Source organism: Entelurus aequoreus, linkage group LG02 (assembly GCF_033978785.1).
Source record: "Entelurus aequoreus isolate RoL-2023_Sb linkage group LG02, RoL_Eaeq_v1.1, whole genome shotgun sequence".
NCBI lineage: Eukaryota > Metazoa > Chordata > Actinopteri > Syngnathiformes > Syngnathidae > Entelurus > Entelurus aequoreus.
The window spans coordinates 89,254,181-89,279,774 of record NC_084732.1 but is presented as its reverse complement, the minus strand read 5'-3'; the positions used below and the strand labels follow the sequence as shown (position 1 = coordinate 89,279,774).

At 38.6% G+C, this 25,594-nt stretch overlaps 2 protein-coding genes across 4 annotated transcripts in view; one reads left to right on the top strand and one right to left on the bottom strand.

Annotated features, from left to right (window-relative positions):
- Positions 1-20,027, top strand: part of LOC133640577 (selenocysteine insertion sequence-binding protein 2-like) — a 28,502-nt gene extending 8,475 nt beyond the window's left edge. Inside the window, exons 6-19 of one of the 3 annotated variants that reach the window (XM_062034070.1) lie at positions 3,107-3,342; positions 3,499-3,523; positions 3,881-3,996; positions 4,127-4,237; positions 4,324-4,434; positions 5,024-5,191; positions 5,319-5,460; positions 9,307-9,482; positions 9,995-10,127; positions 10,202-10,364; positions 12,480-12,700; positions 12,814-12,968; positions 15,009-15,210; positions 17,161-20,026. In XM_062034070.1, coding sequence (XP_061890054.1) covers positions 3,107-3,342; positions 3,499-3,523; positions 3,881-3,996; positions 4,127-4,237; positions 4,324-4,434; positions 5,024-5,191; positions 5,319-5,460; positions 9,307-9,482; positions 9,995-10,127; positions 10,202-10,364; positions 12,480-12,700; positions 12,814-12,968; positions 15,009-15,210; positions 17,161-17,753 — 2,552 coding nt within the window. In that variant the 3' untranslated portion in view covers positions 17,754-20,026. Of the gene's footprint in view, positions 1-3,106; positions 3,343-3,498; positions 3,524-3,880; positions 3,997-4,126; positions 4,238-4,323; positions 4,435-5,023; positions 5,192-5,318; positions 5,461-9,306; positions 9,483-9,994; positions 10,128-10,201; positions 10,365-12,479; positions 12,701-12,813; positions 12,969-15,008; positions 15,211-17,160 lie in introns of all 3 variants that reach the window. The other 2 variants (XM_062034079.1, XM_062034088.1) reach the window with 2 other exon arrangements.
- A 4,496-nt stretch (positions 20,028-24,523) lies between these two features.
- Positions 24,524-25,594, bottom strand: part of LOC133642465 (COP9 signalosome complex subunit 2-like) — a 5,716-nt gene continuing 4,645 nt past the window's right edge. The window contains exon 7 of the mRNA XM_062036658.1: positions 24,524-24,556. Within this exon, the coding sequence (XP_061892642.1) occupies positions 24,524-24,556 (33 nt within the window). The remainder of the gene's footprint in view (positions 24,557-25,594) is intronic.

Here is a 25,594-nt window from a genome sequence, read left to right as displayed (position 1 = left end):
GAATTGGGGGTTAAATGATATCCGTTCGCGGCCACCGCTGCTGCCCACTGCTCCCCTCACCTCCCAGGGGGTGAACACATTTCACCACACCTACTGTGTGTGTGACAATCATTGGTACTTTAACTTCAATATATCTGTTAAAAAAAAATGCACCTATTCTTAGTTTCTACTTATACATTTTCAGGTAGTAAATATTGTGTATGTTTTTATATCAACTCACAAATGTTTCACACAAAATATCGTACGTTCTCAGAACACAGTTTCGTTTCAGTGCAGAAGTCAGATCCAGTGTCAGTAAGAGCAGCATCTGGTCTTACAGGTTGATGATGCTAATGTTTGTGCTTCTAAACTAAAGGGAATGTCGCGATTCCAGTTAGGTCCAGTTATTTGAGTATGTGCAGCTCATGATGTCACCAGCCTTGATACTGTTTGCAAGGTCACTGTTGTGCTTGAATTCCTTCTGAAACCATATTGGCTTTGGAACACACGTTCTGTACCTTTGCACAAGTTTCGGTTAAATTTTCTGCCATTTTTTTTGTAACTCTGTTATCAATGCGGGTGCATTTCAAGTATGCCATTGCAATACCAAAGTACTGTACTAGCAAATATATACATTAATGAACACATTTCTAAACTAAAAGAGCACAAACACACAGCATCACTATTATGAAGCTGTTAACAATAGCAGGTTTCTTAGCACCAAGTCCTATCTCCATGGAGGAAGCGTAAGGCTTTATAAACGGATCACTGTGACCTTTTTGTGGTAGGTGGTATGATCACATGGTTACATTACTACATTTCATTATGGCCGTACAATAATTTATTTGCTTACATTCTGTCATTTCAATTTTGTTCATTCTCTGTATGTAAGACAAGAGGGTGTTGAACTAAATTAATGGGGCTGTTTTCAACTTCAATCACAATTTATATGTATAGTCCTCAATCACAAATTCCTAAAAGGGCTTCACAAACCACAGCGACATCCCCTGATCTAAACCCATATGTTCCCACACGGGCATAATTGATTGATTGTGATTGAGAATATACATTCAATGATAGCCAATGTTGGTAGCTAAACTTTCCCAAATGGTCATCGTTAGCTGATAACACATAAAGCTATGGTGCATGCGTATCCGTTACGTGGGTCGTACTTTACAGGGCAAGGTCAATTATAATCTAGTAATAATTCCATGATAATTTTTTAATACATCAAATAATAATCACTAAACACTGGAATGTTGGAGGAAACCCCGGGGGAAAAAAATCGAGAACATGCAAACTCCACACAGACATGTCCTGATCTCCTGACTGTGTGGTCTACAGGCTAATCACTTGGAATCTCTGCGGCCTTGACATGACATAACAAGACAAATGTCTGTCAAATGATCGCAGCATTTTTTTAAATGCTATTTTTTCAACTGTATTAAATGGCAGCATGGTGATTTGATGTTACGAAGTCTGCCATGATTAGAATACACAAGCGTTTGTTTACGGAAGTAGGAACTCGGGCTGTCAAACGATTAAAGTATTTAATTGCAATTAATCTCATTTTTCAAATGCTCATTGACGTAGAGCAGGGGTGCCCACAGTTTTTTTGCAGGCGAGCTACTTTTCAATTGACCAAGTCGAGGGGATCTACCTCATTCATATATATAATTTATATTGATTTATTTATAAAAGAGACGTTTTTGTTAACAAGTTAAAGGTGTTTAATGATAATACAAGCATGTTTAACACATATAGATTCCTTTCTTTAATGAAGACAAGAATATAAGTTGGTGTATTACCTGATCCTTATGACTTGCATCGATTGGAATCAGACAGTAGTGCTGATAACGTCCACATTTTCAAATTGAGGAGAAATAAAGTCCTCCTTTCTGTCCAATACCACATGAAAGTGGTTGGTTTTTGGCATCTTATTTTTCCAGCTTAGCTTGTGTGCGCTCTGGCTTCCTGAGACTGTTATTTTGTTAGCGCAGGCTCCTGCTTCTTCATCCTTGAAGCAGCACTTTTATTGTGAAGACAGGAACTGTGCAGTCGGCCTTTAGGGTTTTGACAGCAGGTACGGCGCAAGAGTCTATTGAAATAAAAAGTGTTTCTCACCCTCTTTTCTGTCATTTTTTCTTAATAATGATCTCGCTGCAGTCAGTGTCATCTCACAAGACCCTCAGATGCCGTGAATGTCAATCAAGTGACGAAAGTGACGTCATAGTGAAGATTAAAGATTCATTTCATTTTTAGGTCTGTTTTTTTAATGCCTGGCTGGCGATAGACTGACACACCCGCTATGATCGACCGGTAGCTCGCGATCGACGTAATGGGCACCCCTGACGTAGACGTTTGTTCATTTCAGCTTGTTTTTTTCTGCTTCAGCAATGCCACCTTGTTTCTTTAGTTGGTAACTTTGACTATGACAGGTGTGGTGTTATTACTGGCAGACAATGGAATACATGTATTGATGTTGCTGACATTCATTTTCCCACCCCCTTTGAATGAAGAGAGTTGGCCACCACCTTGTTCTCTTCTGTAATCAGCTGCACTGGCATAACGGCCTATTTGTAAGGTGAAGCCCAGTCACAATAACATTGTTTTTGCATGTAGACTGTTCCAAATCATCAATCCTATGAGACGAAAGTCCCGTCAGTGACCTGTAATAATAAGTAGCATTCAAATGTTGAACTCATTTTTGTGCAATATCTAGTTACTTAATGTAAACACGAAAGTACACATTTCACCACTTTTTTTTTTTCCTTCTGGGGAAGCTGAGCTTATTTTGAAGTCTTAGAGCAATTGCTACTAATCTGTAGATATGGTCGGTCTCTGTTCCGGAAAAGTGCAAAAATATTTTGGAATCAATGCAAACCCTCTTTTTCAGTTTGTCGGTATTTACAGGACTTAGTGACAAAAGTTTATGCATTGTGTATGGTCCTGCTAAATAACTAAAAGCAAACAGATCAGAATATTGAATTTATTGCCTATTTGATTGATGCCAGAAGTCTATACCCCTCTGACAATGTCAGTCATATCTGCACATTATTGTCTTTGTGAAAGCATATATTTTTAATACAACTCTTGTATTGACTTTCTTCCCATATGTCACCCTCAGATTTCCCAATTGAGGTGTCCGGGCAGTGTACTGCAGAGCAGGCCAGTCCCCTGCTGTGGAAGAACCGAACAAAGAAGCTGCAGTCATCTAATCTGTCTGAAAGCTACTATGATCAGAGCACCAGTGAGGCGGATATAGACAGCGACAGTGGCTACTGTAGCCCCAAACATAACCAGGCAGCAGGGGTAACACAGCGAACAATGGAGACCTCTACAACATCCACAGTATGGCAAAAGGTTTGATAATAAACTGAAAAAAGGTGGAATTATATTATACTGTATCTAATTTACATGTGCAGTAGATGTTAAATGTTATATTGCTAATCAAGTCTATCAACTGCTGGTGCAAAAACAGGTTTATATCAAGCTATCCCTTTTCTTCTTTATTTTTAGGGGGTTGAGACTGGTGTAATGACAAGTAAGTTTGATTGTGAATGTCTGAATGCTTTGCTGGGCTCACCTCTATACATGAAGCTCTCACTGTTACATGTCTTTGGAACCTGATTCTCACCTAATATCCAAAAGCGGATCCAAAATTATGTCAGAGGAAAGCTAATTCCTATCAGTTTTGTTTTACAGTATCAGTCATATAAATTGAACAATGGCAATGTAATCATGTTAGTTGGTTGTAGTTGGCAAGCAGTTAATTCTAATGAGCTGTATTACAAGAGTACAATTATTATCTTTGTAAGGGTGAACTTTTTAATATAACTATAAAAACCCTATATACTCTGATCAATGTTAAGTTACCAGTGTGGCTTTTTGTGTCCACTAGCAGGTACATGGGCAAATGTAGCTTCTCAGGCTACCCATAATTCCTGGGGAGACAGGAATGGCCAATTTCACAGAGCAGACCACAGGAAGAATCATGAACAGAGGAGCTTCACACAGGTGCTGTAGAGTACAGCCCACTTGTTTGTTTTGTGTGTGTGTGTTTTTTTTTTTACCTATGATCATTATAATTATATAAATACCGGTACAGATTTTCTTTCTGATTGTTTTTTCACCTTCTGCTTTTTAGGATTTTCATAGTGGTTGTCCAAAGCATGTTCAGACAAACCAGTCAGAACAAAGACTGCAGCCAGTGGTGGCCACAAATGATGGGCTTAATCCAAAGCCTCTTTACTTTGAGGTGAGACTATGAATACTTTATGAAAGGTACATGCTTTTTATGTTTTTTGCATTCATTGTGCTGAGATGTAATTTATATATCATAAGGATGAAGATGAGTTCCCAGATTTACCCACTTTAAGTGCTACCCAGCGTGGCACCAAAGTAGAACCAACTCCAGCCATGACGCAAATGCAGCCTAAACTACATAAAAACGTGGTAGGTGTATTGCATACCAGTAGACTAAGTTTGCACCAACCAAAAAGGAGTAATCGGATTCTGTTTCCCATTGTACACTTTGGCGTAGTAAACTCTGATTTAATTTGTGTTCATGTGCAGTGTATAAGCCACAGTAACAAAGGGTTGGAACATTTCAATGAGATGTTTATTTGGTAAATGATGTAAACATTCAAATGTTTACATTTGCAATCAGAATTAATTCATGTTGATTATATTTTAGGGAGACATTCTACTTTGGTTCATTTGTCATGTATATTGCATTAGTGATTTGACCTACCCTACCCAAGCACCTAAAATAGAAGCAGATCACGGCTTTCTTTTTAGTTCTCAATAGCTCTCCCCTAAAACTCATCAATATCCTTTTTGCCCGCTTCTCCAAAGTCTGTCATCTTTGGTGCGATAATTGAATTATTATTTTATTGGCTGATGGTGTGTTTAAACAGACACAACATCGGCGGGATAGGAACTATGTCAATGAAAAACTGTAAATAAACCAACTAATGAAACATGGCTCTATGTGCTCAACATTTGCCCAATAGTGACTTAGTATTACATTTGTTTATCACAGATAGAACACCTACCACAGAACTCCCCTATCAGCATTGTGCAGACACCAATCCCAATTACCACATCTGTTGCCAAGAGAGCCAAAAGCCATAGGAAAAAGGCCCTGGCTGCTGCCTTGGCCACTGCTCAAGAATACTCTGAGATCAGCATGGAACAGCAGAAATTAAAGGTACTGTGCAATGCTGCTTTGATCCACACATAACATGGAATTATGTTAGGCTCCCTTGACTGCAACTGGCCCATGACTGGATTAGCGGGGTGACCTTGGTGTATCCTTCATTTATCCTACCTGGCAGGAGGCGCTCACCAAGACAGCAGGCAAGAAGAGCCAAACTCTTGTCGAGCTGGACTTAGGAGACATGCTGGCAGCATTGGCTAAAGAGCAGCAGTCGATGAAGGCCAGACAACTCACCAATACCAAGCCATTGTGTTTTACAGGTATCACCGCTAAAATTGGTACTTATTGTCTAAGTTAGGGCTGCACAATTAATCAAATTAAGGTGTTCCATGGTTTATAGTCAACAATATTACCATTTAAAAAGCATGCTGTGTTACATATCAAATCAAGCACTTTCACAGTCGTGGCAGCAGAAGCCCCCGTGAAGCACTGCCGCCCACGCCAGACCTCAATGACCTTTTGCGGGATGCTGCAGCCGGTCTCCTCGTTTAATTTCTACAAAGTCCTCAGCGTGCGTTGCCTCGAATTTCCACTGAATACAGACTGGCATACGCGCGCCGGCGGACTATTTTTGTTTTTATTCAAGTCAATGTGTCCGTTTCCACCGCCTGCAGAACTTCACATTACTTTCAAAATAAAATACTCCGTCTTCAGGGCGAGATCTCGTAAAAGTCCAGGCTTTTTCACTGTGTGGACTGGTATTGCTGAACGGCAGAAGGTGAAGCCGGTCCGCGGCCGTAGCAGTGAATGGGCGCTTGCATTGCAGCAGGCCCATAGTTCGCATTCAGTGGAAATTCAGGGTTTGAGACCGTACTGCTGTTATGTTAATAAAGAAAAACGGGTAAGGACTCCCGCGGAAAGCGACTTTTTTTTAATGTACCCCAAAAAAACATAAAAAGAACTGAATGTCGATAGAGATATGGCTCAAAAGAAAAACAACAAAGTGGAAAGAGCAAATGGCTCAAAGAAGACGAGGGTGAGATTTTGCGATCAATTCGGTTGAAATGTTTGCACTGTAAAACAGAGCATTCTGCATATTTAAGAGCAACAAACCACAAACAAGGTTAAAAAAAAAGTATATCCTGGCAGCTAACCTATTCTGGCAGCTAACCCCATCTTAAATGTTTGACTTGCATAACAAAAACTTTATTCAAACACATATGAGGACATGTTAGCATCTGCAGTTTGTATGTTAATGCTAAGCACTTGTTTGTGTAAAAATCAAACACACATTCTCCAATTAAAACATTTTTAAATGTGTGTTAAATATGTTGACTCAATTTATCATACTTTATCAGAGTTTTGTTTAGTTTGGTTATTTATTATCTTGTACTTATTTTTTGGCTGCACAGTTTTTATTTCTTTCAAAAAATATGTGAGTAATATACTGTATAGTGATCTTGTGGTAAAAGTGCAATTTCAATGTTATGTGCATTTATTAGAAAAAAACATATCCAAGGAATTAAGAATGCCAATCACCAGTGTTCAAATGCTGATCAAGAAGTGGAAAATGAGGGATTCAGGTAGACCAGCAAATATTTCCGCCACAACAGCCAAAAGAAAGAAAAGAAAAATGGGCTGCATGGTCGAGTCACCAGAAGAAAGCCATTTCTGCGCAAATGTCACAAAGTATCCCGCTTACATTACGCCAAACAGCACAGAGACAAGCCTCAAAACTTCTGGAACAAAGTAATTTGGAGTGATGAGACCAAAATTAAACTTTTTGGCCACGCGACCACACAGCCCATTTTTCTTCAAGTGCCTCCTTATTGTGCATCTTGAAACAGCCACACCACAATTTTTCAGAGAGTCCTGTGAGGATCATGTTTTTTGATTTCTCCAGTGCCTTTAACACCATTCAGCCAATTCTGATGAGTGACAAGTTGCTCAGGATGGGTGTCAGTTCATCCATTGTCTCCTGGATCACTGATTACTTGTCTGACAGGCCCCAGTTTGTGCGACTGGGGAGCTCCCTGTCGGATACTGTGGTCAGTGGTGTAGGTGCTCCACAGGGGACCGTCCTGTCTCCTTTCCTGTTCACCCTGTACACCTCAGACTTCCAGTATAGTTTCAGGTCCTGCCACCTGCAGAAATACTCTGACGACTCTGCTGTGGTCGGGTGTATCAGAGAGGGACGGGAATTGGAGTACAGGACACTGATCGCTGACTTTGTGGAGTGGTCTCAGGCGAACCATCTGGTCCTTAATGTGGACAAGACCAAGGAGCTGGTCATCGACTTCAGGAAGAGAGTGACCCCGGTGGAGCCCATCAAGATCCAGGGCCTGGAGGTTGCAGTAGTGGAGCAGTATAAGTACCTGGGAGTCCACTTGAACAGCAGACTGGACTGAAAGGACAACTGCAAAGCTGTTTACAAGAAGGGCATGAGCAGACTCTTTTTCCTGAGGAAGCTTAGGTCCTTTAATGTGTGCAGCAAGCTGTTGGAGATATTTTATCAGTCTGTTGTGGCCAGTGCCCTGTACTTTGCAGTGGTTTGTTGGGGGAGCAGCACCAGCAAAATGGACTCAAACCGGATTGATAAACTGATCCGGAAAGCCGGCCAAACTATTGGCACGCAGTTGGAGGAGTTTGTCAGTGAGGGATAGGAGGACACTGGACAAACTGCTCGCCATCATGGACAATCCTGCCCACCCACTCCACCTGACTATTAAGGGACAGCGGAGCTCATACTCCAACAGGCTCCTTCAACTTCCTTCCCGCACTGTGCGATTCAAGAACTCCTTCATTCCACACTCCATCCAGCTGTATAATCACTCGCCATACAGCAATAGATGACATCTGCCTATTACCTGACACCTGACATGTTAGCTACTTCTCTTTGTTTATAATGTCTATTTTCTATTTCCTGCTGGATCTACTCTCTATTTTATGCTGCTGCTGTCACATATACTGTATATACTGTAATATTGTACATGGTCATTGGTATATATTGTATATATGTTATAGACATAATATAATATATCTGTAGATATATTATTCTGTACACATATGTATATATTCGTATATATGTTAGATTTTTTATCGCTATATTAGCCTATTTATACCTGCATTTTCCTTTCCATCCTTACACTTTCCATCATTGTAACTGAGCTACTGTGTTGAACAATTTCCCTTGTGGATCATTAAAGTTTGTCGAAGTCTAAGTCTATTTCAGCTGAAGTTATTTGTGGATTTTTCTTTGCATCGCGAACAATTTTCCTGGCTGTTGTGGCTGAAATCTTTGCTGGTCTACCTGAATCCCTCATTTTTCACTTAATCAGCATTTGAACACTGCTGATTGGCATTCTCAATTCCTTGGATATCTTTTTATACCCCTTTCCTGTTTTATGCAGTTCAATTACCTTTTCTCGCAGATCCTTTGACAATTATTTTGCCTTCCCCATGACTCAGTATCCAGAAACATGTGCAGCACTTGATGAAAGATGCAATGGTCTGTCAGAAGCCCAGAAACTTACTGACCTTTTATACACCCACATTAATTACAAACAAACATGTCACAGGTGAGGATTGGAACCTTGATTAGCCATTCAAACCTGTTTGTGTCAACTTTTGTGCATGTTATCAGATCAAAGTCACTAGGGTATGTAAACTTTTGATCAGGGTCATTTGGGTACTTTCTTTTGTCATTTTGATTTGAAAATAATAAACACAGTTGTTTGCCAATAAATAGCTTCACACAACCATTAAGCATGAGTGGAAGAAAGGTTTTTGTGTTATCATTCATATTCTCTGAAGAATGGCCAAGAAATCATAAATTCTCCCAGGGTATGTAAACTTATGAGCACAACTGTATTTAGCCCATTCGTTAGACTTCTTTTATCCTTACAAATTACATGATGACGTCAGGTTTACGTGCACTCCCCTTTGCCCCCAACCCACAACCTACGGGACCCCATCACCACAAGCACATTCCCGACCTGTGGAAAACACTGTCTTACCTAACATAATGAATATTCATGATTATTAATTGTGACCCATTTTTTTGGCCATAATTGTGCAGCCTTTGTCCAAATCATTACAGCTTACATTTACCAACCAACTCTGCTGGACTCATGCTTGTGTTGTCACTTTGTTATATTTCTCCCTAGTTGGAACAACTGCTTCATTCCACAGATCTGGTTCTACTAACTTTGCAGCCATGTTGAAGGGTCATCAACAACCACACTTGGCCTCCTCTAACACTATGGATTCTAGTGCTCCTCGTATAAAACGAGCAAAGGAGCGGGAGATCCCTAAAGTCAAGCGACCGACTGCCCTAAAGAAGGTTTGTTATAGATGCAAATGATACAGGAGCGGTGAAAGAAATACACTACAGCCTAATCTTAAATTGAAATATGTGCAAAGTTTGAGTTAATTTGAGACCCAGACCAATTAAAGGCGCCTTTTTCAGTTGATTTTTTGGATTCCAGCATAACTGTTTTTTAACATTTGACACTTTTTGTAATTTTAATGAAATACTGAATTTGGGGTTTTATTAGCTCTTAACTATAATTTGGCTAAATCATCAGAAAATGATTGAATATATTCTGGAGAGTTTATAGCGTCTATTCTTCCTGGAAGACTTTCTACAATCTTTTGAATTTTGTCTGGGGGAATTTATCGGCCAAAACAAAAACAAACTTCTTTGGAGCGGGACCTGCTGATCTACTTGTCCATATAGTGTTATTTATGTTGCCTAAAATTAAAACAATGGTTTGAATAATTGTGTTTTTGTTAACATTAAACATTTGGTGGTAAACTTTTATTTGTATTGTAAGTTTGTCTTTGTTCTTGTAGATTATTTTAAAGGAGCGAGAAGGCAAAAAAGGCAAAACACACACAGATCAAGAGTCATCCGGCCAAGAAGAGCACGAGAACGATTGTTTACATTTTACTGAAGATCTATCGCAGGAACCTGCATCTCAAGAAGGTGAACTATGACCATTTAAATAATAGGTGCTAATAGGTATGGTGTTTTCATTATTAGTTCTCTTTGTGCTTCAGAAAACGGTCTCAGTGTTCCCAGTGACACATCGCTGTCCCCCGCCAGTCAGAATTCTCCATACAGCATCACCCCTGTGTCCCAGGGTTCTCCTTCAAGCTCTGGCATCGGTAGTCCCATGGCTTCCAACACAATTACAATAATACACAGTCGACGTTTCCGAGAGTAAGTGACTCATCAGAAATTTTGATGTGGTTTTAGCAAAAATGTGTTCCACCCATAAATAGCCTTTGTCGGGAGAAACATCTGAAAGTTAGCGGGTATTTTTGTAGGGGCGAAACTTTGTACAATGCTGAATTGTAGAGTGTGGCACAGATGTCTGACACATTCTGCCTTTTCAGCAAAAATGTATGCAAGTAGCCATAAATGTGTCTTTGTGTCTTCTACTATAGGCCTATTGTGTTTCCCCACCCTTCTCTAACACATTTTGCATTTTAAAGCCTCCAAACAGTGCTTGTTACTGAGCTCCTCATGCTGTGCTCTGGCCACACTACATTTACATTATTGCATATTATATTACTTGCTTTTCCATTATAGCTTGTATGCATGCATTCTGCTGTTGTTTTTAGAGATAATGAAAGCCAAGTTTTCATTTTAAAATCTAATCAGACACGAGTAAAGAATGACAGCATACGCATGAATAACATTTTATTCAATTTAATCTAATTACTTTGCACTAAATTGACATAGTTATCTCCATTACGCTATACTTTAGTTAAGTTTTGATGTATTTTACATGATTCAAAACCCTTAAAGCAGTGGCTTTAACTTGTTTGTGAGATGCTCCAACACCGCTTTATATAAAATGTTCAACTCAAATTTTTTGAGAATTGCCGATTGATCAGCCAATGATCAGTATCGGCTGATTGTCATGAAAAAATGATTGGCATTGCCGATTAATGCCTTTTAATTCCAATCCCCTTTTTTCCAAACACCCCCCCCCAACCCCCTCTTTAATTTTTTTATAAAGTGTCATCATGGGAGGACAGGGCTGAACATGTAAGACACCAAGAGCAAGCCGGTGGCAATCATGCTAAGCTAGCTTAAATGCTTACTAAAGTTTAGGAAGTGTAGATGAAAGCCTGTTACAGCAGAAATTAAACAGCTGTTTACAGAAAATTAACAAGTAGCCTAATAAAAGTCTAGAGAGGATAATTTAACAACTTCTGGTGTGTCCGCATTGTCAGAGCTAGTACATGACATGCATGATGAGGGTGGATCTATACATAAATTGGTGGCGTTGACATAAAGGGTAGTATCAATACAAGTCACGATACTCGTGATTGAGACCAGTATTTTAATTTTCTCAAAAATGTTTTTTTTTTTTTTAGTTTAAAAATTCAAGACATCAGTCCCTGGACACACAACTTTTGAGGGCAAAAACCAAATGATTTAGATGAGTAGATAGTTGTTTTTGTTTAGTTACTGTGTCCTGTTGACTTTATTTTGTAAAGTACTGTATGTAGTGACAGAAATGAGGAACTAGTTTAAGTATTATGTTACTGGTAAACTGTCAGTGGCTTATACATTTAGAAATTTACAGTTAATACATGTGATCGTTATTGACCAATCTCTTTAATGGATGATTGGTAGCATAAAACCCTGATCGTAACGACTAATTTCCAAAATATGTAATATTTATTGACCAGTGCAGTTTGTATATGAGGTAGTGCAAGTTAACACTGTGTCCCAGCACAAAACAAGTTTATTGAACATCAGGAACAATAAGTATAAATAAAAAACATTTGGACAGAAATTGTCTTCAAATAAATGGTATATCTGAGAAGTGAACTGCAACTGGACCATCTCCCAAATTGGGAAGAAAACGCCCCCCAGTCTACTGTTTCGTAGTGGGAGTCTTCATTGTAGGCAGAATTCCACCATGCAAAACAATGAGAGCAGTAGCCATGAGAGGTTACTTCTCTCTTTATGACAAACTCTTGTCCTGCAGAAATGTGTATCTGTGTCCCTATTCTGCTCACGGGACACCGCCGTATTCTGAGCCACGTTAAGTCCCCACTTGATGTCCTGCCCCACTTGCTCAAACATTATGCGCACCTCAATGACGGTGAATAAACTGAATAGCACAGACAAGAATGCAAGGCACATTCACTGATGGGGGACCCACTTAAAACATGACCCACAGTTGAGAATCAATGCCTTAATGCCATACAGCCAATCATCTCAAATGACATAGAAGCAATGAAAATTACTGCTATTTCAAGTTACCGGGGCACATATTGTAAGTATTGTTTTTGGTTTTGTTGTCGCCCCCTGCAGGTACTGTAGCCAAGTGTTGAGCAAGGAGATAGATGAGAGTGCAACAGTGCTGCTACAGGAACTGGTCCGCTTTCAGGAGTGTGTGTACCAGAATGACCCCAATGATGCAAAGTCGGAGCGCCGTCTCGTCATGGGTCTCAGAGAGGTCACTAAGCACATGAAGTTGTCTAAGATAAAGTGCGTCATTATCTCTCCCAACTGTGAAAAGGTCCAAGCCAAAGGTAAGGATTTTGACAAAACTGTTCTTGGATAAACTTATACAAACTTGCTAAACACGAGCGAGCACATAGAGCATTTCCTCTTACGAACATTTGAATGGTGGGCTGTGTTGCAGGTGGCTTGGATGAAGCTCTGTACAATGTTATTGCTATGGCCAGAGATCAGGGGATTCCATTCGTGTTTGCCCTAGGCAGAAAAGCGCTGGGGCGCTGTGTCAACAAACTGGTTTCTGTTACCGTTGTTGGCATCTTCGACTATTCCGGAGCTGAGGTAAGGCAATATTTCCACTTTTGATTCTTTCCAAGCCTCGACTCAAGTAGCGTACATTTTGGACTAGTTGTCATAGAAATGAAATGCATGGTTCCCATTCCTTGTAGGGGTGTGGGAAAAATCGATTCGAATTCGAATCGCGATTCTCACGTTGTGCAATTCAGAATCGATTCTCATTTTTTTAAAATTGATTATTTTTTCTTTTTTTTTTTTCTTTTTTTTTTTTTAATATATATATATATATATTTTTTTAAATTAATCAATCCAACAAAACAATACACAGCAATACCATAACAATGCAATCCAATTCCAAAACCAAACCCGACCCAGCAACACTCAGAACTGCAATAAACAGAGCAATTGAGAGGAGACACAAATACGACACAGAACAAACCAAAAGTAGTGAAACAAAAATGAATATTAGCAACAACAGTATCAATATTAGTTACAATTTCAACATAGCAGTGATTAAAAATCCCTCATTGACATTATCATTAGACATTTATAAAAAAAAAAAAAAAAGAACAATAGCAGTGGCTTACACTTGCATCGCATCTCATAAGCTTGACAACACACTGTGTCCAATATTTTCACAAAGATAAAATAAGTCATATTTTTGGTTCATTTACCGTATTTTCCGCACTATAAGGAGCACCTTCAATGAATGGCATATTTCAAAACTTTGTTCATATATAAGGTGCACCGGATTATAAGGCGCACCTATGCATCCATTAGATGGAGCTGCGCTAAAGGGAATGTCAACAAAACAGTCAGGTCAGTCAAACTTTATTAATAGATTGCAAACCAGTGTTCTGACAACTCTGTTCACTCCCAAAATGAATAAACAGCTGATTTACTTGTGTTACGGTAAATCACAATATAGTAACACTCGAAATAGTGCAGAGCAATAACAATATCAATAACTCAACGTTGCTCAAACGTTAATGTCACACAACACAACACACAAAATAAACATGTAAAGCTCACTTTATGAAGTTATTCCTCATCCACGAATCGCTCGAATTCTTCTTCTTCAGTGTCCGAATTAAACAGTTGGGCGAATACGGCATCCAAAATGCCCGGCTCCGTCTCGTCAAAGTCATCATTAATCGGGTCAGTGTCGCTGCTGTTGTCTAGCAGTTCAGTGACAATTCCTGCCTTCCTGAAAGCTCGGACCACAGTTGAGACTGATATATCAGCCCAGGCATTTACGATCCACTGGTAGATAGTGGCGTATGTCGTCCGGCGCTGTCTCTCTGTCTTGGTGAACGTGTGTTCGCCTTCTGTCATCCGTGTTCTACTGCGTGACTGATCGCTTTGAGTTTAAACTCTGCGTCCTAAGCGTGTCTCTTAGTAGGAGCCATTTTGGGGTCTTTACATAAACACACAAATGGAAATGAAACGTCATATATCCCAGCATGCACCGCGCGCTTCTTCTTCTACGGGGGCGGCTGCTTACCATATAAGAAGAACTTCTTCTTCTACGGGGGAAAATGAAGTCGGCGGCTGCTTACGTAGAAGAACTTCTTCTACGGGGGAAAATTAAGTTGGCGGCTGCTTACCGTAGTTGCGGGACCTAAACTTTATGAAAATGAAGTTTAGGTTTGTTGTGGCTCAATATTGATCCATATATAAGGCGCACCGGATTATAAAGCGCACTGTCAGCTTTTCACAAAATTGGAGGGTTTTAGGTGCGCCTTATAGTGCGGAAAATACGGTAATAGTTAAAACAAATTTACATTATTGCAATCAGTTGATAATACATTGTCCTTTACATTTGTAAAAGCTATTTACAAAAATCTACTACTCTGCTTGCATGTCAGCAGACTGGGGTAGATCCTGCTGAAATCCTATGTATTGAATGAATAGAGAATAGTTTTGAATCGGGAAAATATTGTTTTTGAATTGAGAATTGCGTTGAATCGGAAAAAATCGATTTTGAATCGAATCGTGACCCCAAGAATCGATATTGAATCGAATCGTGGGACACCCAAAGATTCGCAGCCCTAATTTCTTGTATCCCTTGTCTTCCTACACCAGGGTCTGTTTGACCATCTTGTGTCGCTAACAGAAGAGGCTCGAAAGGCCTACAAGGTAATGGTATCAGCTCTTGAACAGGAGAAAGCTGAGGAGAAACATGTCAAAAAAGTGGGACATACACGCAACCACTCTGCTGCTTCTGCGGTTTCCTTTTGCTCCTTCATCTCTGAGCCCATCTCAGAGGTCAATGAAATGGAGTATGGTAAGTCAATTGCAAATTATGCTCCGTTTGTTTGGAACACGATTAGGTATACCTGTATGATCTGATGATTAAAGATAAAATAATTTTATTTAAATTAGCTGTGATTGTAGTCTGCGGTGATGTAAAACTGCACTACCGTACCATACTTAACAAAATAATACTCTCATATAGCTAAGTATGTTAACCAAGCTATTTGAAATTGGCCACAGTGCGAATCAGCACTAAAACAATAGATATAACTAATACTTATTGTCAATATTGTCTTTTTTGACCATCTTTGTAACGGTAGAAGTGCAAATATTGACAGGAAAGTGTGCAGAACATAATTACTGCAAGAATCACCACACATCATATATCATATGCTGAATGTCTTTAACACATTTATACATACCGTATTTTTTGGACTATAAGTCGCAGTTTTTTTCGTAGTTTGGCCGGTGCGACTTATACTCAGGAGCGACTTATGTGTGAAATTATTAACACATTACCGTAAAATATCAAATAATATTATTTAGCTCATTCACGTAAGAGACTAGACTTATAAGATTTAATCGGATTTGGCGATTAGGAGTGACAGATTGTTTGGTAAACGTATAGCATGTTCTATATGTTATAGTTATTTGAATGACTCTTACCATAATATGTTACGTTAACATACCAGGCACTTTCTCAGTTGGTTATTTATGAGTCATATAACGTACACTTATTCAGCCTGTTGTTCACTATTCTTTATTTATTTTAAATTGCCTTTCAAATGTCTATTCTTGGTGTTGGGTTTTATCAAATGAATTTCCCCCAAAAATGCGACTTATACTCCAGTGCGACTTATATATGTTTTTTTCCTTCTTTATTATGCATTTAGGCCGGTGCGACTTATACACCAGAGCGACTTATAGTCCGAAAGATACGGTAGTAGTAATGCAGGTGTACCTAATGCTGTGCGATATGGACAAACATATATATCTGGATATTGGTAATTTTATATCCTGATAACTATATATATATATATATATATATATATATATATATATATATATATATATATATATATATATATATATATATATATATATATATATATATATATATATCTCAAGTAAATGTTTTTTCTTAAAATTACTTATACATGCACATATTGAATCAATGGCAATTTCGCTTATCTTGTGTGGTTTTATTTATAAAACACATTTTGTATAAAAAGCTTAAGACAAATAGAAAACAAGTAAAAATATTTATAGTACCAACTCTTATAAATTAGGATCATGTTTTTTGCCCTCAAAGTTTTCCCATGTCCAAGGATTTGTTCCCCAAGTTTGTAAAAATTAACAAAAACAACAAAAAATCATTGAGAAAATAAAAATATCTCGTTACCTCTTGTTACTTGTGGTACGACACCACCAATGTATGGATCAATCCGCCTTCTTTTTGTGTTGTGTACTGACTGTGACAATGCTGACACACCAACAGTTGTTATATTATCCTCTCTCAAGACTCTTTTTAGTCTACTTCTTAAATGCTCCTGTTCCTGGCTTGTTCTTGGTGTATGAAATGTTTATCCGCGTCGTCCAGTGATAATGATACTAGTTATTGGTACTTAAACTGCATTTTCTAGTTTATTTGCCGTAATGGAGGTGATTATTATTCATTTAGTGGAGCAGTTCCACTGAGTACGATGTGTGTGGAGACACATAATTAGCTGCTAGTTGCTTGTCAGCCGTGGGACCAAAAATAGCCTGTCAGACAGGATCGGCATTAAAAGAAATGTATGGGCCATGACCGATGACATAACTTTTTCATGAAAATCGACCAATACCGATCGGCGCACATCTCGTTCTGAGGTAACTTTAGTATTTTTGTCTCACACAGTGTGCCTAATGTTTGCTCTGCTTGGGTGTAAGGTTGTATTTGTCACAAGAAACATAGACATAAATGTATTTGTGTTGCCTTCAGAGACCAACTGGAGAAGTATGGTGGAAAATTCAGATGCCCCGGAGCCAGTTGAGCCTGAAAAATGTTGCGCTCCGCTCAAAGACAATGAGACCCCAGAGGTTTCCACAAGTGCTGTCTCGCCCAGCACCATTGCCGTGTTAGGGAGGGCCGTCCCACAGGGTAACGGGGAGCAGGACGAGGTCCGCACCGATGACCGCCTGGAGCTTGCCTCTCAGCAGAGCACAGAGACGGGATCGCTAGATGGCAGCTGTAGGGGCCCACTAAATTCCTCCATCACCTCCACTACCTCTACCTTGGTTCCCGGGATGTTGGAAGAGGCGGACGAGGAGGACGAGGAGGAAGAGGACTACACACCTGAGCCTATCTCGGAGGAGGTGCCTACCCTCAGCAGCCGTATTGAGTCGTGGGTGTCAAAGACCCTGGAGAACCTGCAGCTGAGAAAAAGCCAGGACAGCACAGAGGAGGATGAAGAAGAGGAGGATGACGACGAGAGCGTGCAGAGCGAGGATGAGGAGGGCTTAGTTTCAGCTGATTTGCCAGATATGAAAGTGGAGAGCAAAGACCTGGTGGAGGCTAAGAAGGTCATATCCTGAGTTCACTTCTCATCCTCATCTTTTGCTTTCCTTTGTTTCCGTCACATGTTCTCATCGCAAAAACCAGCTGCTGTTCTCATGGCATCGTCAAGGCCTGACCCTAGACCTCACCTCAGGTATTGTCACAACAGACCAACTCAAACACGGTCAAGGACCAAACAGCAGCAGGTTTATGTGAAAAAGGAGATCTTTTCAACCCTCTCCTGTTCAACCCCCATAGCCTGCAACACTTGAATTCGGAAGAAACTTTTTTTTTTCGATTTTCCTCATCCGAAGTTGAACTCTCTTGAGTCATTTCTGGGAGAAAGTGTAAAGAACAGTGGCAAACCAGCGATCAAACGCAGCAGAAGGGATGTTGCAACTTTTCTGCTCCTGTGTTAATTTAACACAGAACACTTAAAGCTATGTATATATGTGTGTGTGTGTGTGTGTATATATATATATATATATATATACACACATATATATTGTGTGTGTTTACAATCGCATAGCTTACTTTAGTTTGCTGTGTTTTATTAGCTTTACTTTTGTACATATATGAGCGCTTCTCAAACTCACTTCTCCATGAGGGAGAGAAGGAAGATTTTTTTTTTTTTTGATCGCTTGGCTGCCGTTTAGTTTTACAGTATCTGTGCATGGCTGGAAATTCCATCAGTCTTCTGAAAGTGTTTTTTAATGTTTAAATAACCATTGTTGATTACGATAAAATTAACTTCTAAGAAGCTAAACAGCTGTGTTTAGGTGTACTGGTTTGTCATGTTTTTCATGTCTTAAGCTTTTGGATGCTGTCAGTGTTTCATAAAAAAGTGTTGTCGTTTTTTTCTTTAGTAGGACTTTCTACTAAAAGAGTTGTTCCAAGTTGTCTCTTAAGAAAGCTGGGGAGTGCTCTCATGCGGTTATAATGCTGCATTTATCGAATTTGTATAATAATGAATTCAAAATCAATCAAAGAAAACCTAGTTATGGCTCTGTGGTCTTGAGATAGGCCTAATAGGCCTATTCCATTAACCATTGCCACTGTTTAAAAAGACAACTACCAGTTTTTTGAAGCCATTTTACATGTTAATCTAATCAAGTGATGTTTGAGCGTATTGAAATAGTATTTTTAATTCGATAATGTCTGCTTTTTCTATTGCCATCATATCATCAAAGTGTTTCCAACTCCAAGGGTGTATGTACTGCACTATATACAGTAAGTCTTGTGATCAGTATAGCAAAAACTAAATTAACAAACTGGTTTAATGAACTGTGTGTGTGTGTGTGTGTGTGTGTGTGTGTGTGTGTGTGTGTGTGTGTGTGTGTGTGTGTGTGTGTGTGTGTGTGTGTGTGTGTGTGTGTGTGTGTGTGTGTGTGTGTGTGTGTGTGTGTGTGTGTGTGTGTGTGTGTGTGTGTGTATATACACAGAAATATGTACATGTATATATTCATGCGTGTATATACACATGTATGTATGTATGTATATATATATATATATACATGCGTATATATACACATGTGTATATATATACATATATATGTATATATATATATGTGTGTTTATATATATAGTGTGTGTGTATATATATAGTTTGTGTTTGTGTGTATATATATATATATTGTGTGTGTGTATAAATACACACACATTTTTTTGTGTGTGTATATATGTATATATACACACATAAATGTGTATGTATATATACACACATGTGTGTATGTATATAGTGTGTGTATATGTATGTATATATATATATATGTGTGTGTGTGTATATATATTATACAAATTATTGACTTTCCACAGAACATCACTGGCGACATTGTAAGAGGCTATTTGTTTGTCATAACACTTGCGCTCGCTCCTAAATCACATGGACTGATGATTAACGTCATTAAAATGTTTAATTCTCATGGATGTCTGTCTCTATTATGAAATTACACAACCATAAAGGTTATTCAATTTGCAATCAATGTGACATTTTAAGGTGCGAGGAAAATACTTTCTGCGATTTGGAATTGTAATCCTTAGATCTGGATATATATTGGGCCATTTATTTTTTTGTGTTATAGTTTAGTCGCCGTTTTGTGTGTGTGTGTGTGTGTGTGTGTGTGTGTGTGTGTCTTTTTATTGATGAAAACAGTGACGCTACATTTTTTTCGTACAAGGCCTAAGTATTGAGTTTTTCGTTCAGATCTGACACTTGAGAATAATGCATGAAAATCGATCTTCTCATGCCCATCATAACTAAGCGAATACTCTTGAATCTTAACTGCAATGTATGTATGTCTTGGGGTTTTTTTTTATAAAAAAATTGTATCAAATTGATGTCAGATCTGTTTCTGTTCGGACTGAAGTGGTTTTGAAAGGTTGACTTGCGTAAAGTTTTTTTTTAATTTTTTTTTCAGTTTAGGCAAACTTAAATTTTTTGCCGTGAGTGTTTTTTAAAAGGACATCTTATAGCTAAAAAATTTTTAAATCTTAAAAAGCATTTTTTCTTTGCTCCTGAGTGCAGTTTTTAGTAATGACCATTAGGGGAAAGCAAACAGCTCGCGTTAACCCTGTCGAGTTTGAACTCTACCTTCTTTGTATTATTGGCTTGCTATTCAGACACTGCAGCTTTTAGGTTCGTTTATAATCAATATGTTTGTCTGAAATGACAAAAGTTAAACTGCATGATAAAATTGAGGTATTGAGCAATATTGCTGAGGTTAAAAGGACGAGATGTACAATATGTAAAATTGCACATTATTGCTTAACACAAGTCGGATGGATAATGCAAATGATTCAGTTTACTTGCCTGGAGTGTTTTTCATGTCATTTCAATATATTTTTGTTCAAACTCTTTCATTGTGCCGTATACTTCAATTCAATGGCATTTACAGGATAGTAACAGTCAGTGATTAAATGTAGTTAAGCTACAGGGGAAGCTATCCCCAATGAATTGTAGCAAGTTACGCTACAAGCTACACGGCAAAAGTAGCTTGCTACATTTAACATCATTTCTATCTATGGGCCCACATGTATAATAAGTACCACTGATAGTCACACACACAGTAGGTGTGGTGAAATTACTCTCTGCATTTGACCCATCTCCTTGTTCCACCCCCTGGGAGGTGAGGGGAGCAGTGAGCAGCAGCGGTGGCCGTGCTCAGGAATCATTTTGGGGATTTAACCCCCCAATTCCAACCCTTGATGCTGAGTGCCAAGCAGGGAGGAAATGGCTCCCATTTTTATAGTCTTTGGAGTGTACAAATTAGGGGTGTGTGAAAAAATCGATTCGAATTCGAATCGCGATTCTCACGTGCGATTCAGAATCGATTCTCATTTTTTTAAAATCGATTTTTTTATTTATTTTTTGTATTATTTTTTAAATTTATTTATTTTTTTAATTAATCAATCCAAAAAAACAATACACAGCAATACCATAACAATGCAATCCAATTCCAAAACCAAACCCGACCCAGCAACACTCAGAACTGCAATAAACAGAGCAATTGAGAGGAGACACAAACACGACACAGAACAAACCAAAAGTAGTGAAACAAAAATGAATATTATCAACAACAGTATCAATATTAGTTACAATTTCAACATAGCAGTGATTAAAAATCCTCATTGACATTATCATTAGACATTTGTTAAATAAAAATAAAAAAAACAATAGTGTCAGAGTGGCTTACACTTGCATCGCATCTCATAACTTGACAACACACTGTGTCCAATATTTTCACAAAGATAAAATAAGTCATATTTTTGGTTCATTTAATAGTTAAAACAAATGTACTTATTGCAATCAGTTGATAAAACATTGTCCTTTTACAATTATAAAAGCTTTTTACAAAAATCTACTACTCTGCTTGCATGTTAGCAGACTGGGGTAGATCCTGCTGAAATCCTATGTATTGAATGAATAGAGAATCTTTTGAATCGGGAAAAACTCTTAGCCACACGATTATCAAATGTTAGTAGGAAAATTAATTCATACTGACCAAACTGGCTTCATGAAGGTCGACAATCTTCAGACAATACAAGAAAATTGTTTAATGTTATTTACTATACTAGAAGTCTCCCTTATCCCACAGCAGTATGTACTGTTGATGCGGAGAAGGCATTCGACCGCATAAACTGGTCATTTATGTTTGCACATTACGTAAATTTGGATTTGGAGATAATTTTATACAATGGATTAAGATGCTTTATACAAGGCCCATGGCATCAGTCAAAACCAATAATCATATTTCAGAACCTTTTTTGTTAAAAGAGGAGTAAAACAGGGATGTCATGCATCTGATTATTATTTAATTTGGTTATTGAACCCTTAGCTGCAAAAATAAGAAGTGAAAATAATATTCATGGTATAAAAATTGGCTCTCAGTATAATAAGCTATCGATGTATTGTGACGATATAATTTTTTTACCTGTCACATGTTAACTCCTCTCTTCTTTATATCAATAATGTCCCATCCATCCATCCATTTTCTACCGCTTATTCCTTCGGGGTCGCGGGGGGGCGCTGGAGCCTATCTCAGTCATCACTGAATATGGCTGTTTATCAGGGTATAAAGTTAATTGGGACAAATGTGACATATTAACCACTTAATAAACACTGCAAGAAATTACAAGTTCAGAACTCCAAAATTAAATTGTATTGCATTATTATGTATTGTTGTGTATTGTTTTCATTTAAAAAAATAAAATCATTTTTTAATCGAGAATCGTGTTGAATTGAAAAAAAATCGATTTTGAATCGAATCGTGACCCCTAGAATCGATTTTGAATCGAATCGTGGGACACCCAAGATTCACAGCCCTAGTACAAATGGACCCAATAAGGGCCCATTACGCTGTAAATCTTTATTTAAATGAAGATATGAAATAATCCTAAATGAAATCAATGACTTGGTTTATATTATTGTATATACTAGGTCATAAAATCAGTGTCAGTTGAGTCGGTCCATAGGTTGCTGTAGGGATTTTTAATGTCCAGCAAATGTCAGTATTTAGTGACACAGTATCGACACAGTATCAATACAGTTTTGCAATGTGTCGAAACGCTTCATGAGGCCTCATCAACCCCATCACTACTACGAACTATCGTCACGTCCGCTTTTCATCCATTCTAACATCGTTCAGACCCACTCACAAGATATGTGCGGCTTCTGTACGCACACACGTGCGAATGCAGCGCATACTTCATCACAGCGATACAGGTTACACTGAGGGTGCCAGTATAAAAAACTTTAACACTGTTAGAAATATACCCAGAATCCTTTGCAGCAATAACTCTTCCGGGACGCTACAAAATACACCCCCGCTACACCACAACCCCCCCCCCCCCCCCCCCCCCCCCCCCCCCCCACACCACACACACACACACACACACACACACACTACACACATCTTGTAGCGTCCCGGAAGAGTTACTGCTGCAAAGGGTTCTGGTTTGGTGTGGATTCACAGTGTGGCGTATATTTCTAACAGTGTTAAGTTTTTTATTCGGCTACCCTCAGTGTAACCTGTATCACTGTTGATGAAGTATTGCGTTGCATTCTAATGTGTGTGCGTGCAGAAGCCGCACATGTTATGTGACTGGGCCAGCACTCGTTGGGCTGGCTGGCTGCCTGGCTGCTGGCTGGCTGCTGCTGGCTGGCTGGCGTTTGGAAGACTCCCGGAAGGATCGGCGGGCCAGCTTAGTGTTAATTTGATATCGCCTCAAGGGCCAAGTGAAATTACACGGTGGCCCGCGGGCCAGAGTTTGACACCCCATGCTGTAGAATAAAGGTACTTTTCTGCAGAACTGTTTGCATCGTCACTTTAATTAAGGTGATTGATCTAACAATTCAAAAAAAATCTGTAAAATAATGGTATTTTTCTGTGGAACTGCCAGCATTGTCACTTCGTTAAAGGTGTTTGATCGTAATAATTTGGAAAAACTCTGTAGAAATAAAGTATTTTTCTGCAGAACTGTTTGCATTGTCACTTTATTAAAGGTGGTTGATTTTAATAATTTAGTAAAAATCTGTAAAATTACGATATTTTTCCGCAAAACGTTTCATGAAAATTCTGTAAATATGTTTTTGATCATTATTTGGTTTACCATGTTTTACTTTAATTTTATGGTTTTTGTTTGGCAGCCGTAGCTGCCAGTAGATGACCGTTTTTTTACAGAATTTTTTTTACAGTGTACCATTAACTATCTGTCATTTAGCATGGGACACCCCAACCTACCCTAGGGGTCCCAACACCCACTGCATGTATTTGTTTTAGTTTGCCCTTTCTTTGGCCCACCCCTATAATGATATAAATGTTCTCTACCTACAGTAAAAAAACAGCATCTATCTATATCTTGACAAATAAAAACAATGATTTGTGTGTTGTATGGGAACAGTTGGTAATAGTTATGTGCAGTAAAACCTTTCATGAACTCTAACTCACGCTTAGGGGTGTGTTCCTAAATTTGTGTTCCACGTCTTCAATGAAGAGAGCAGTTAGGATTTTGGCTGACAGAGTAAACAACTAAAAACTAAGGTTTTGGGCATTGCTTTCTCTCTATGCATACATTTGTCTAAATATGGCTCAGAATCATACTTACCAACCCTCCCGAATTTTCCGGGAGACTACTGAATTTCAGTGCCTCTCCCGAAAATCTCCCGGGACAACCATTCTCCCGAATTTCTTCCGATTTCCAGCAAGGCACGCCCCCTCCAGGTCCATGCAGAACTGAGTGAGGACAGCCTGTCGTCACGTTCGCTTTTTCTCCATATAAACAGCGTGCTGGCCCAGTCACGCCCTAACATCTACACATTTTGGAGAGTGCACAACTGAGCACACTACAAGAAGGAGACAAAGCAGAAGAACGAAGAAGAGACAGTCATGGCGACGACGAGTGACAGAGAATAGAACGAGGATGGACAATTCAACCTTAAACTCACTCCTTCCTGCAAATTAAATTTCACAGATGCTGCCCATACCTTCCATCCATCCATCCATCCATCCATCCATTTTCTACCGCTTATTCCCTTCGGGGTCGCGGGGGTGCTGGAGCCTATCTCAGCTACAATCGGGCGGAAGGCGGGGTACACCCTGGACAAGTCGCCACCTCATCGCAGGGCCAACACAGATAGACAGACAACATTCACACACTAGGGCCAATTTAGTGTTGCCAATCAACCTATCCCCAGGTGCATGTCTTTGGAGGTGGGAGGAAGCCGGAGTACCCGGAGGGAACCACACAGTCACGGGGAGAACATGCAAACTCCACACAGAAAGATCCCGAGGCCGGGATTGAACTCACGACTACTCAGGACCTTCGTATTGTGAGGCAGACGCACTAACCCCTCTGCCACCGTGCTGCCCCTACCCATACCTATGCTCCTTCAAAGGCTGTGCTGCTGCTGCAAAGCATTGCACTTTCAAATACAACAATGAGTAGAGGAGTGTAATGTGTATGTATATGTGTAAATAAATGAGCACTGAAATTCAAGTATTTATTTTATTTATATATATACTGTATATATATGCATATATATATATATATATATATATATATATATATATATATATATATATATATATATATATATATATATATATATATATATGTATATACAATTTCCCAATTAATATGGAAACAGGGTTTGTATATATATATATATATATATATATAGCTAGAATTCACTAAAAGTCAAGTATTCTTTTATATATATATATATATATATATATATATATATATATATATATATATATATATATATATATATATATATATATATATATATATATATATATATATATATATATATATGTATATACAATTTCCCAATTAATATGGAAACGGGGTTTGTATATATATATATATATATATATAG